The following is a 12,993-nucleotide window of genomic DNA, read 5'->3' as shown; positions in this document are numbered from 1 at the left end:
TTTTGGGATTTTCTAGGAAGACAAGCCGGACAACTTCCTCAATCTGCAAGATAGAGAACAACTATTCTCGTATTCGAAATCGTTGATGTGTTTCAGAGAATTTTTCCCCCCAAAAAAATGAAGGGAAAGAACAAAAAAGAATACAATGGGAAAGCCCCACAACAAAACAGCGGACTAACCTACAACCTAATCAAGCTGAAGGGAAAACAGGCAAAGAGGAACAAAGGATATTATCAGACTCAAATAACCAATCACGTGCATATAAAGTTGACTTTTTCCCATTAGGATTATAGGGAGGAATGGGAGGAATCATCCAGCTCCCATTTTGATTCTTAGAAGCTAAAGAGAGACTCTCCCGATCCAAAAGATACCATTAGATCAAAAAAAATTCCTCTACCATTAACGTCAAAAGCACTATCATCCGCATTAAGTGGACTGGTTACCAAGTTCCCATCTACATTGCCTTTATCTTTAATCCTTGAGTCTTTGGTTATTGCCGATACGTGTGTGGACTAATCCATCTATTGCAAAATAGAAAACAATGATGCGTTACACTTTACTAGGCATAACGACACCTAGAAAGGACCTTTAATTTTTAAAGATCTTTGTATAGTTTTGAAGTATGATAAGTGCAATTGGCTTGGAGTATGAGGATTTGCAAATTTGACCAAACCTAGCAACCCAAATACACATCCTCACCTGAACTTGTACATTTTTTTTAAGAAGATAAATCTCAACTTGTAAAAATTAGGGATTGGGTTTGTGTTGATCAGAATTGATCCAGTTTTCTGTTGTCGTTAAAATCTGTGCGTATGTAAAATCGGAAAACCTACACACTTGAAATCAAGGGAACGGGCACAAGAGAGGGCAAGAGTGACTCCGAAGGGAACTCTCCAATGCCTAAGTAAAAAATTCAAGCAAACGTAGATGTCGGGATGTTGAGAGAGCAATTGGCTTTGGGAGTAAATCGTCCCAGAGAGAATACCTTGTGCTTTGAGTCTCCTATTTATAAGATGGGCAAGGGAGTAGAGGTGGAGTGCCTCGATTAATTCCTCAACATGGAGGTGCCCATGCAGGCTTTCCTACGGGGAGGTGGCTGCATGCATACCCTTTTTGCATGGAGAGCTCGAATCCCAAGGTGTTTGTACCGCTTTGGATTTGCTTGTGGCCTTAGCTTTGCCACATGTTGACTAGCCATTGATGAGAGTTATTTTTTGATATATTCCCTACTCCTTTGGGTCTGAATGGGCCCAAGGGAGTAAGATGTTTTCTTTCATTTGGTTAGGGCAGCTTGGCTTGCTTTGAAAGGACGGTTTGCGACCTAAGGTCTTCGAGTGTTGATTTTGATGAGGAGATTTATTCATTGGCTCTCTTAGACAGAGATTTTATCAACCCATCCAACAAAAGCTACAAAAGGGTGCCATCAACATCTTACGTTTACAGATTTGATCCTTTGAAGGGAGACCATCCATCAAACATCTTCAAATTGTTATTGAGTGCCTACGAATACAAGTCTTGATTTATATCGTTGACGTCTGATCCACCTATGAGGCAGGATATCTCACAAAGTTCCATACTGATTTAGTAGAAAATAAACTGGAAGGAGAAAGTGTCCAATGACTGAATCATTCCCCAAACCATTACATCTTATGATACCATCAAGCTGCCCCTAAATAAATCTAAGATCTGAAGAAGTGGGAGGTGCATGTCTCCAACTTCCATCCACCATAATGGATTGCACCCTCACCATTCTATCAGATCCTGCATCATATCAGATGCGATCCCTGAATTTGTTGAGAAGTACTCCTACAAGGGGCCAAGGATCAAGCCAAAACAATTTAGATTCTCCCTTATCAATTGTATGTTGAATATAAGGTTCTACATGCATGTTGACGGTACTTCAATATCTTTCGCTAGATCCAACAGCAATTTTGGACCGGTTCAACAGTTCATATGGACTCTATCAATAGATATCCATGCTAAATCCACTTCATCCAGAGAGAATCTTTTTAGAAACCGCCCACTAAATTTGCTTTAAAATCACTGTCACATTCATATATTTAATACGCCTCACCCCAAGACCTCCTTCATTTTTAGGTTTACATATAATATCACAAGTAATGAAATGAATTTTCTTCTCCTACCGTTCCACATCTCTTAGTCTCACAGCAGAAAAAAATAAAAATAAAAATAGATCGCTTGTTATAGAAGTGAATAATTTCGAATCTTCTAATGAGATTCCATGATATTTTACCTCTATATTAACCTAGTAGGCTATTGTAGACACATAATGACTTAAAATATACCCATCAATATGGACCACGTGGCCACCTTTTTCGGTATGGGGGTAAACAGAGATTTTCAAAGGTGGTCCATGCGGTCCATCGTTTACAATAAAGGTTTGTTAGGTGGTCCATGCGGTTCCATTCTGGTCCACATCTACTCTATTGTACTCACAAGTGGGAATTGGTTTCAAATTGAGAGGCCCGGAACAGAGAGCCAAGGGCACCTTCCATGGATATTTGGGCAAGGGCGGTCTCCTAAGCATTAATGTTTTTCCATTCCCGTTTCTCAACATATCCAACGGTGGGGATCTGTGCCTCGGCTCTAGGCTCAAAACAACCCTGTTCATCTAATATTCTAATACCTATGTAGGTTTGGTTTGGTTTTTTTTTAATAGATTAGATTGGTTCGGATTGTCTTAAATTAGATTCAACCCCTGAACTCAAAGGACATTCTTCATGATTTTGTCGTATTATAAGAGGACAAAGTTGGACTTCCAGTTTTTACTTTGTAATTTTGTTTTTGGTTTTGTGATGGAAAAGGGTGATGTGAATTGATTTTGAGTTGAGAGTGATTATTTCTCCATGGGTTGGGGTAAGGCGGGTAATGTCCTCCCTTTTATTTTTATTTGTTTTATATGTTAATAAAATTTAGGGGTTTCCCTGGGTCCTAGATAATATTCAGACCACAAAATAAAATAAAAAACCCATGAATTTGAAATGGAAACCAAACCAAAAATAGCCTTAGACCGTAGAGGGTTAAAAGGGTTATCATTTCACCTACAACTCAACTCAACTTAACTTAATTCAGTCTTATCCCACCTAAATAGGACTGGCAACATGGATCTTTTTCTTCAATCAGCTCTATTAAAAGCCACACATGTGGTAAGTCCTAAGCCATACATATTTTTACTCACCATTTCTAAAGTCATTTTGGATCTATATCCCTTTGGGTTCACAAATATCCCCTTAGGTTTTAATATTTTCCAAAATATCATATGGGATTTCAAATTAGCCCATATGATTGGAGTAGCAGGAACATGGCTGCTACCCGGGCAGCAGCCAAATTTTGTCCGTATTTAGAATTACTCCTAAATTAAATTTAATTTGTACATTCCTTATATTATCTTTTCTAATTTTAGCACTCATTCATTTCAACATTCTCATTTTATCTGCACTACGTTTATTTATATGTTTCTTCATAAATCATTTTACCAACAAAAGAGACCATATAAGGGTGCTTTTTGTTTTCATTTCTTTTTATGGCAAAATTATTTTTTTGTTTAATATATGTATTTAGGTACAATATATAAGTTTATAGAGAATATTTTTTTTTACCAATCTTGTTTCAGTTCATTTTCATAGCATATTCTATGAATGACATTGAGTGCTTGGTCCAATAGATATAAATGGAACTCTACTCTTTCCCATATAGATCAATGGAACTCTACTCTTTCCCATATAGAATTTGAATTTGTGTATTAGTTTGGGTGGCAAAAGTTTTTCTTCACCGTAGATGAAGAAAATCTCACCATTGGAGTAAAACCCATGGTAAAAGAAATCTAGGGTCATAATTATCTCCCGTATTGGAGGAAATTACAGTTGGCCCCTTAAATTTAATGATTTTTTATTTTTATGGCCCCCTCACAGCTCTATATATCTTATTTATACCCATCTCTAAATTTTAAAAATATATTAAAATTAATACTCTTTAGGAGGGTTTGGAAACGAAATTCATGGCTTGATAGCTTAGTTGGGATCTTATTGTACAAACAACCTTGATTTATGTGGAAGTTTTAGCATAAAAGGGATATGCTATATGTGGTAGGAAGAATCATCAAGTTAGTTTTAGGTAAGATTTGGACAAATGATAATACAAAGGCAAACATTCAATATACATTGGACCATATGATATTGTCTTGATGTAAAAACTAGAAAGATGAACCATCCATAAAGGAACAGTTGTCTGGTTCCTCTCATAGGGGGCAAAAATGACGACCAAGCCCCCTGACCGAACACATTGCCTGAGTGAGGTTAAGTCATCAGTTCCACCTCCCTATGAGAGGAACTGGACAACTGTACCGGGCAGGGAACCGGACAGGATAAAAATTCATCCATAAAGCCCTTCATCTCTTTACTATTTGGAATTACAAAAATTTCCTACCACCATTTTACTATTAATAATAAAATAAAGGCAAAAGTTTTGATACATGGTCGTGCATGTATATGGCCTGAATGAAATACCATCAGATGGGCATAAATGCCCATCCGAAATGACCATAAAGCCCCCCCCAACTGAATGCATTGATGCACAAAATCTACCGTGCACCAATACCTTCCCCTAAAATAAAAGGGTCCTTCTAGGGGTCAGTATGCCTAGTGAAGTATAAATCTTCACTGTTTACCACTTGACAGTACATGGGATTACTCAATGTGATAGAGGACCCCACATACATCTCAATGACCAAATTTTAGTCCAAAATAGGCAAGGAGAGTTGCTCAAACTCTGATTCAGTGTTTTAGTACAATTACCAAAATGTAATCAAATAGAGACGAATATAAAATACAAAATTGCATTCTTTATAATTTTAGCTACTCCTTCCACTAATTTTAAGCTGAATTTTTATCAATGAATGCTTGTTTGGTTCTTTATCACATGAAATAACCCATGTACTATCGTGTGGCATTGACAAATAGTGAAGTGTTATACTTCACTACACATAATGATGGTGAAGAAAATCATAAGATTTAATATGAGATCGGAATCCACTAAATTGTGGGTCATATGATCCAAGTGGTATTATCTACCAACAATTCAGGTAGGCTTACTTACATAGGAAAGTTTGCATTCTATCATAGGATTTGTGTCTAAAATATAATATGAGGTCATGAGACCCATTCATTTCAAGCAAAATAAATAAATAAATAAATAAATAAAAATTAATGAGTGGTTTTCCAATAAAAAAAAAAAAGAAACAAGAGAAATTGAATTTTTTTAATAATGAAAATTTGATCATGTTTGTTTGTCGTTCACCTTTTTTCTAGTGTTCTCCTACAGAAGAACTGGACATCTCTAATAAAACCAAATCTAGCCTACCTCAGTTTATCAGAGGAAAATGTTTAAAAAAAAAAAAAAACGAATGTGCCCGATGATTGCTGAATGCATTACTAATTTAGGTATTGGTGATCATGTTTGTTCATCCAGTGTGTATAATTTTTTATTGTTAAAAAAAAAAGGAGGGGGAGGGGGAGCGGGAGGGGGATGAAATTTTGCTACTACTCAGGTTGCATGAATGTTCCTGCTACCCAGTTCACAGTCAAAGAAATGAAATTTAAACAGGTATTTTGGAAAATACTAAAACCTAGGAGGATATTTGTGAGCCTAAAGGGAAAGTGAATTATTCCATTTCTTTGGCTGCAAACCCAGGTGATAGGAACATTCTTGCAACCTGGGTAGTAGCAAAAATTTTTCCCAAGATTGGATACAACTAATGTTTTTTAACACCGAGTTTTCCATTATGACACTTGCTATCGTTTGTTTTCACAATAACAATAACTCAGCCTTATCTCAATTAAATAGGGTTATACTTGATACATGGTCTAAGGCCCTAAGCTATGCATGTCTTTTCTTGCTATTTGTTTTAGGGTCATTTTAGGTCAGTCCTTGGCTCTTTTAGTTCCTTCAATCTAAAACAAATCACTCTTTCATACTAAAGCATCCAAAAGCCTACGTTGAACATAGCCATGCCATCTCAAACAACATTCTCGTAATTTATCATCTATCGAAACTACTCCCAAACTAGCTCTAATATGATTATTCTTTTATCCTTCGTAGTTTTGCTACACATCTATCTCAACATCCCCATCTCCGCAACACTGATTCTATCTGAATGATGCTTCTTGATTGTCCAACATTCCGCATATACATCATAGTCGGTCGTATGACTGCCCTATAAGATTGTTCTTTAAGTTTAAAGGAATATGTTGATCACACAATATTCCAGATGAACCTCTCTATTTCATCCATTCTATTTTAATTATCTGTGAAACGTCATCCTCTGTGTCACTTTCTTTTGATTGAGCTCCGATATCTAAAATAATCATTTTGTGAAATCTCTATCTTATCAATTTGCACCACCACATTATCTGTCTTATGCAAGTAAAGTTACACATTATATACTCTGTCGTCGTTTTTCTAATCTTAAAATTTTTCTTGCTATTCTTTGTTTCACATTACTAAATTAAATCTTTATGACAACATTCTTTAATTAAAAAAAAGCAGAAATTAAAAGATTTTATTAATAGAAAACGAATGCAATAGGTCATACTACAGTTGTTTGTTATGATAGTTTTATTAAGGATACAAACAGAGCTGGTTGGGCAGCAATTATATTTTGCGATAAAATTGTTATTGCTATTGGTATGGATTTTGGGTATGTAAGGAATGCTCAAGTGACCAAGGTTCGGGAAATGTTCATGGGATGCAAAAAGCAAGGGCACTAGGAGTCGATAAGATCACCATTTGAACTTATTCTGAGGCGCTAGTTAATTGGGTGACTCAAAATTCTTATCGATGGCCATGGGAAGTTTTCACTTTTTTGTTGGACATTATATATATAGAAGGAAGGTACACCCTGCCTATTACAAGAACAAAAAGATTAATGAGAACCCACCTTCGGCAATGCCATCAGTAGGATTTCAAAAATCGAAAAAAATTATTTACAAAACCAAAATTTGGTCTACTAGTAGCATCTAAAAATAAATCTTCCTGAATATGAGATGGAAGATCACAATGATAAGATGTGACAAAAGTTTTTTCAGCTTGATTAGGATAGATTATATTGATAAGATAACTACGTTACCTGATAAGATGACTACAGTTACCCAAGATAAAATCCCATCACCTGTACTTACTTTGTCCATCACAACCACTTAGCTCTCAGGATAACTCACAATTGTAACTGTGTACAGCTATCACTCAAACTCTTATCTTGTAACTTGTTTCATTGTGCTTGGGCTCTTGCCCCACTAATCACTATAAATATAAATCACTTCTCACCGTATTACTCACGGTGAATATTATTGGAATACAATCTCTTTCATATATATATATATATATATATATATATATATAGAGAGAGAGAGAGAGATATTTTGATGAGAAGGATAGATCATATATTGATCTAGCTAATAGGTTAGCTGTGATTGCTTGGAGATTAAGGGACTAAATCTGATATTTTGGATAAAAAAAATATACTTCCTTAACTTGCTACCTTTGATACCTTGTTTTTTTTCATAATTTTTTATATGTTCTAAAGTTTCTCTAATTCTTGTTATTCTCAATCAAGAATTACAAATTTAGGTCAAAAGTCTGCTAAATCAATGGTCCAGCCAATATGACAAAATTAGTTTCATTGTCTTTTCAGCTTTTAACCTTTCTTTTCCAAAAACTCCTTTTGATAGCTAATTTATGATAAGTTTTTTCTCATTCTTTTATAAGTAATGATATGGGTCATTGTTTTAATTCGACTATTAAATGGTCTTTTTTTTTTTTTTTTTTTTTTTGGATAAAAAGATAATCTATTGATGAAAGAAGCATGAGCCACTTAGTGTTTCTCCCTCACATAAGAGAAGGAGCAAGGGAGTAGAGATAGGCCAAACAAACATGTAAATGACATAGTTTTCCTGACCAAGATATCAACTATGGAATTGATACGTCTTAGAATATATAAAAAAGAGCATTCATCAAAAGAGAGACAAACAATCTTGATATCTCCAATGATAGAGGATCAAGATCCACTACTTAATGGATCACCAATAAATGAGTATTTAAATATCAAATCAACAGCTTAAATACGGAACTTACACTATAATTTGTTTAACAGTCCAAAAACTAATGTGGAAGCACTGATCAAACGATTTTCCTGATATTTGGCTTAAACAATCTCTATCATAGGGCCTATTTGATTGGTCTCCATCTCTCCACATGTGACATGTGTCCCACACCCCATAATAATTTATTGTGACCTGTGACACAGGATCCAAAATGTTGCATACTTGCATTGCTCACTTTCCTCTCTATTTTCAACTGAGGGAGGTTTTATCTCCCTTCAAAGAGCTATGAGCCTATGAAAGTGACAAGTATTACAGTGAAAATTAAGATTAAAGAGACTAATTAAAATGATTAAGGATACAATAATTGAATTGGAAATAAAAGGTCAAACAGTAGCCAAAGACCTAGAAGGAATATTGTTTTAAACTTTTTATTGGCATTTCCCAAAAGAGAGGGAGAGAGGGAGAGAGGGAGAGAGGGAGAGAGAGAGAGAGATTGATTGGTTTGCCAACTGTTTATTCACCCTTTATATATAGATATGTTATCCAGTGTGATACATTCTCGCATAAAGTGTTAGATTAAACGTAGAATTGGAATATTGTGTTGGCATGATACCCTTTTTGACACCAATCCAATGGATATAAAGTGTTACTTAGATTTTCTTTTATTAATGTTAATTGTTATACGGAGTGTGAGATGGCCAACACGTTATCTTTTTAGGACGCCAACTCAGCTGCCACCTTTAAGAATGTTGGTTCGTCTAGATTCATTTAGGCTTTAATTACCAATTGACTTATTAACCACTATCGAAATCGAATTAAGTTTGTTACCAAAAAAAAAAAACCAAAAATTCGAATTAAGTAAATCTGAGTTGAAAATTGAAATAGATTGCCCAATTGGACCAGGTTTGTCAGTTCACCAAATTTGGAGTCTATCTTCTCCAACATTCTTTGGTCTGGGCCTATTCTTGAGAAAAAGATGCATTTTATTGCTTGGGATTCAATTTGTCATCTTAAAAAGGAGGGGGATTGGGGTTGAAGCCAATTAAGGATATGAATATGACAGGTATTCTGAAGCAAATCTGATGGGTGGTTTCTTAGAGGGAGTTACTTTGGGTGAAAGGGGTGGTGAGAAGATATCTTAAAGGTGACTCTATTTGCACAGTCCAACCCCCTCCCCCACAACTATTCTTGGGTATGGAGGAAGGTTTAGATAGATTTGCCTTGGTGTGTTCCATACTCAGGGATGAAGATTGGGATCCTGGTGCCTTCTCCTTTGTAGATCTGATTTCATGTTTGGAGCAAGCTAGGTAGTATTAGTAAGCACTGTGACATTGACCCTAATTCTATTAATTAGATGGACTGCTCACTCATTTGGTCTCTTCTCTACTAGATCGGCTTGGGAAATTCTGAGGAGATCCCATCCTCAGGTTGAGTGGTCCACCTGCATTTGGTTCTCGAGTAGTATTTCGCACCATTCTTTCATGACATGGAGATGTTTGGTAGATGTCCCGCCCACCAAAGATCAGCTCAGATGACGATCTATCCAGGTTGCCCTATTTTGTTGCTTTTGTTGGGATGGTTTTGTGACTACGTACAGATCACCTATACCTTGAGTGCCCCTTTTCCTATCAGATTTGGAAGGTGGTTCTTCGGCGATGGCACCTTTCCGGATTACCTAGGAGGAGTGTTGTAGAAGCTCAGTGGATTGGAAAAAATTTTCATGGGGATTTTATTGGAAGTATTGCCAAGCTGGCCTTTTGTAGTACCATTGCCCACATCTGGAAGGAAAGAAATTACCGCATCTTCAAGAATATGACCCACTCCAGTTTGACTATCGTTAGAGGCATTTGCAATGATGTTGGAAAGTGGATCTTCGGTGATTTCACCTTTCCAGATTACCTTGGAGGAGTGTTGCAGAAGCTTAGTGGATTGGAAAAAAAAAATTCATGGGAATTCTATTGGAAGTACTGCCAAGCTGGCCTTTTGTAATACCATTGCCCACATCTGGAAGGAAAAAAATTATCGCATCTTCAAGAATATGACCCACTCCAGTTCGATTATCATTAGAGACATTTGCAATGATGTTGAGGACCGATGTCGTGGTGTTTTTCCTAAAAAGCCCGAGTCTTCTAGGAAAATGTTCTTGGCCAACAATTGGGATATCCATCCCATCTGGTTTGTTGGTTAGCATGAGTTGTCCTCCTCTTCTTTGATGCTAGTTTTGTAGCTCTCAGATTTTGTTTTTTTGGGATCCCTTGGTCCTGTGGCTTGATGGAGGCTATGTTTCTTCTCCAAGGGTCTATCCTTGGGGAAGAGATCAGCCTCCTTTTGACTGTGTAATTATCTTTTCCTTCTTTTCTAATATAGTGATTTAATTATTAAAAAAAAGGCAAAATAATAAAGATTAAACAATATTTGACTGATTCAGGGATGTCAATAGAAAACTCCCTTTGAATATACAATTGAAATAGATTGCCAAGTACATATACTTAGTGGAGAACCGGTGTCTAGCTATCATCCCTAAAATGCCAAAATCGTTAAAAAACTTGTACTTAGTGGAGAAATGGAATGTTTACCTTGCTAGTCTCAAAAGTAGGGTCTTAGTTGTTCAGGATTGGTTTCATCCCCCCCCCCCCCTCCTCCCCCGCCCTAATTGTATTGAGGTGATTGGGGATCTTGGGTAGGTCCGCTAGCTTTTTCTTTAGATTGTCTTGGGTTTTGGGGGTCCCTTAGCCTTTAGATGAGTTTGTCCATGTAGGACTAGCTCTCAGGAACTCCACTTTATTGGTTGTACAATTGTTTCCTTCTTTCAAATAAATTTGATATTACTGACATATATACTTTCATTTTTTTTATTTTTTATTGGAGGGGATTGTAAACGCTTATACTTAGGTCTTGTTTATTTATATGGGACTTATGTGAGGTGGAAAAATATTGATGTGACATTTCAAAATCCCACTCCAACCTTGTTTGGTTAATTTGGGGTGGTGATCTTACAAAAGCTCATGAGACATCAATAATTGTTTTGTCGATTGATGTGACATTTCAAAATCCCACTCTTTTTGCTATCCAAAGTCCCACCAAATTAGTGGGATGGGACTTTGATTACTGTTCATTAGAAAAGTAACTTTACCTCAACTGTTCCACCCAACAAAACCCCACCAACATGTGGGTCCCATCCTCCCAACAATCCCACCCCACCTTCCCCTCTAAACAAACGGGGCCTTATTAGGGTTTATTCCAGTAGGTTGGACATAGAATATAATGTTGTCTCATTACCAAAAAAACAAAGAATATAATGCTGTCTTTGGTTTGGTTTGATCAAACCACAGTCAAACCAGGTTGAACCAGACCGCCCCTTGTTTGAGGCCCGGTTTCTGCTTTTTTCTTTTCAACCGGAAGTTGATTAAATGAATATGTTGTTTTCATGGTAACAATTTCTGGTGGAAGTAAACAATTGTCTCTAATTACTCTTGTTTGGTGGAATCTACTTGTTTTTTAAATTCTTTCCTCCAATTACTCTTCACCTCGTGTCTGTTTTCTTTTTTGGGTAACAAAACCTTCCACCAATTTTGTAAAGGAAAAGTCATATTAGACTCTCCAATGGCATTTGTGAATAGAGAAAGGCAGTTTGTATAAATACTTTTCTCAACACAATCACAACCTTCCCTTTGAAACTTCCAAAAGTAATAGTTATAGAGAGAGGGTTCATCTACCAAACCCTAGTAGTCCATCATGTTAACAGCTCCTCCATTTTCAACTCTAGGGTTGCAGCGTTTAGAAGTCTCCATGAATCATAACAAGAAGAAAGGCAATGAGTCTGTTATCAACAACTCTATTAACCACAGAGAAACAGAAAGCTCAGAATCATTCCCTCATCTTCCTTCTGGACAACCACACATTGAACCTGACACTTCCAAGCCTTCAAGCACCACAAGTGGAGATCCGGAAATTGTAAAGAAATTAAGTCATAACGCAAGCGAACGCGATCGTCGAAAGAGATTAAACGATTTATTCTTCTCCCTTCGATCTCTACTTCCGCGAACAGATAGATCGGTATGAGATTCTGTCTATCATATATTACTTGCTTCTAACAAAAACTTGATAATTTTTTTTTTTTTTTTTATCCATACAAATATATATGGTTTTATATGATTTCAGTTGTGTAACCGCAGAAGAAATTAAGCATTCCAGCAACTGTTTCATGTGCACTTAAGTACATACCAGAGCTGCAAAAGCAAGTTCAGAAGTTGATGCAAAGGAAAGAAGAGATCTTAGCAACTATTTATGAGCAAAGAGACCCTATCCTTCCTCCTCATAATAAGCAAAAGAAAGGTGGTGTGGTTAGAAGTTTTTTTCCTGTTGTTACTGCAAGTCAAGTGGACGATAAAGATTATGTTATTCAGATTCATACAGTGAAAGCAAAGAATATCCCACTTTCTGTGATCTTACAAGATTTGGAGAAAGAAGGACTCCAAGTCTTGAATGCTTCTGCCTTTAACTCTTGTGGGAAGATGGTCTGCTACAACCTTCATCTTCAGGTTTAATTCTTAATTCTCCACTACTCTCTCTCTGTCTCTCTCTCTAGTTAGTTCTTACTATTGGGTTTTTATTCATCTCAGTTATTTAGAATCTTTAGCAGTCATCCATGGATGACTGTGGAAGACTATTCTTAACTGATCTGTTTGGATCCAAGGTGTTGTGGTTTATCTTGGGGAAAATGCTAATCTCATAGAAATTGTGACATCACAGTCCAATCAAATGTTAGTTAAACTTTCTTATCCCACTGTTTTATAGGTTTCTGATGTCTAGATCCATTTGATTGATCATACTAGTCTTTCAGCTAACAGATTAGCAAAACCCTCTTAATTCAATA

General features: G+C 36.3%; 1 protein-coding gene across 1 annotated transcript; it reads left to right on the top strand.

The window, feature by feature from the left end:
* The first annotated feature begins 11,852 nt into the window (after window positions 1–11,852).
* On the top strand, window positions 11,853–12,664 carry LOC122643283 (transcription factor ORG2-like). Its single transcript, XM_043836920.1, has 2 exons — window positions 11,853–12,173; window positions 12,293–12,664. The coding sequence occupies exons 1-2, from the start codon at window positions 11,853–11,855 to the stop codon at window positions 12,662–12,664; spliced, it is 693 nt and encodes a 230-aa protein (XP_043692855.1).
* The last annotated feature ends 329 nt before the right edge of the window (window positions 12,665–12,993 follow it).

Source organism: Telopea speciosissima, chromosome 10 (genome assembly GCF_018873765.1).
Source record: "Telopea speciosissima isolate NSW1024214 ecotype Mountain lineage chromosome 10, Tspe_v1, whole genome shotgun sequence".
NCBI classification, from domain to species: domain Eukaryota; kingdom Viridiplantae; phylum Streptophyta; class Magnoliopsida; order Proteales; family Proteaceae; genus Telopea; species Telopea speciosissima.
This window is presented reverse-complemented; position numbering and strand designations above follow the sequence as displayed.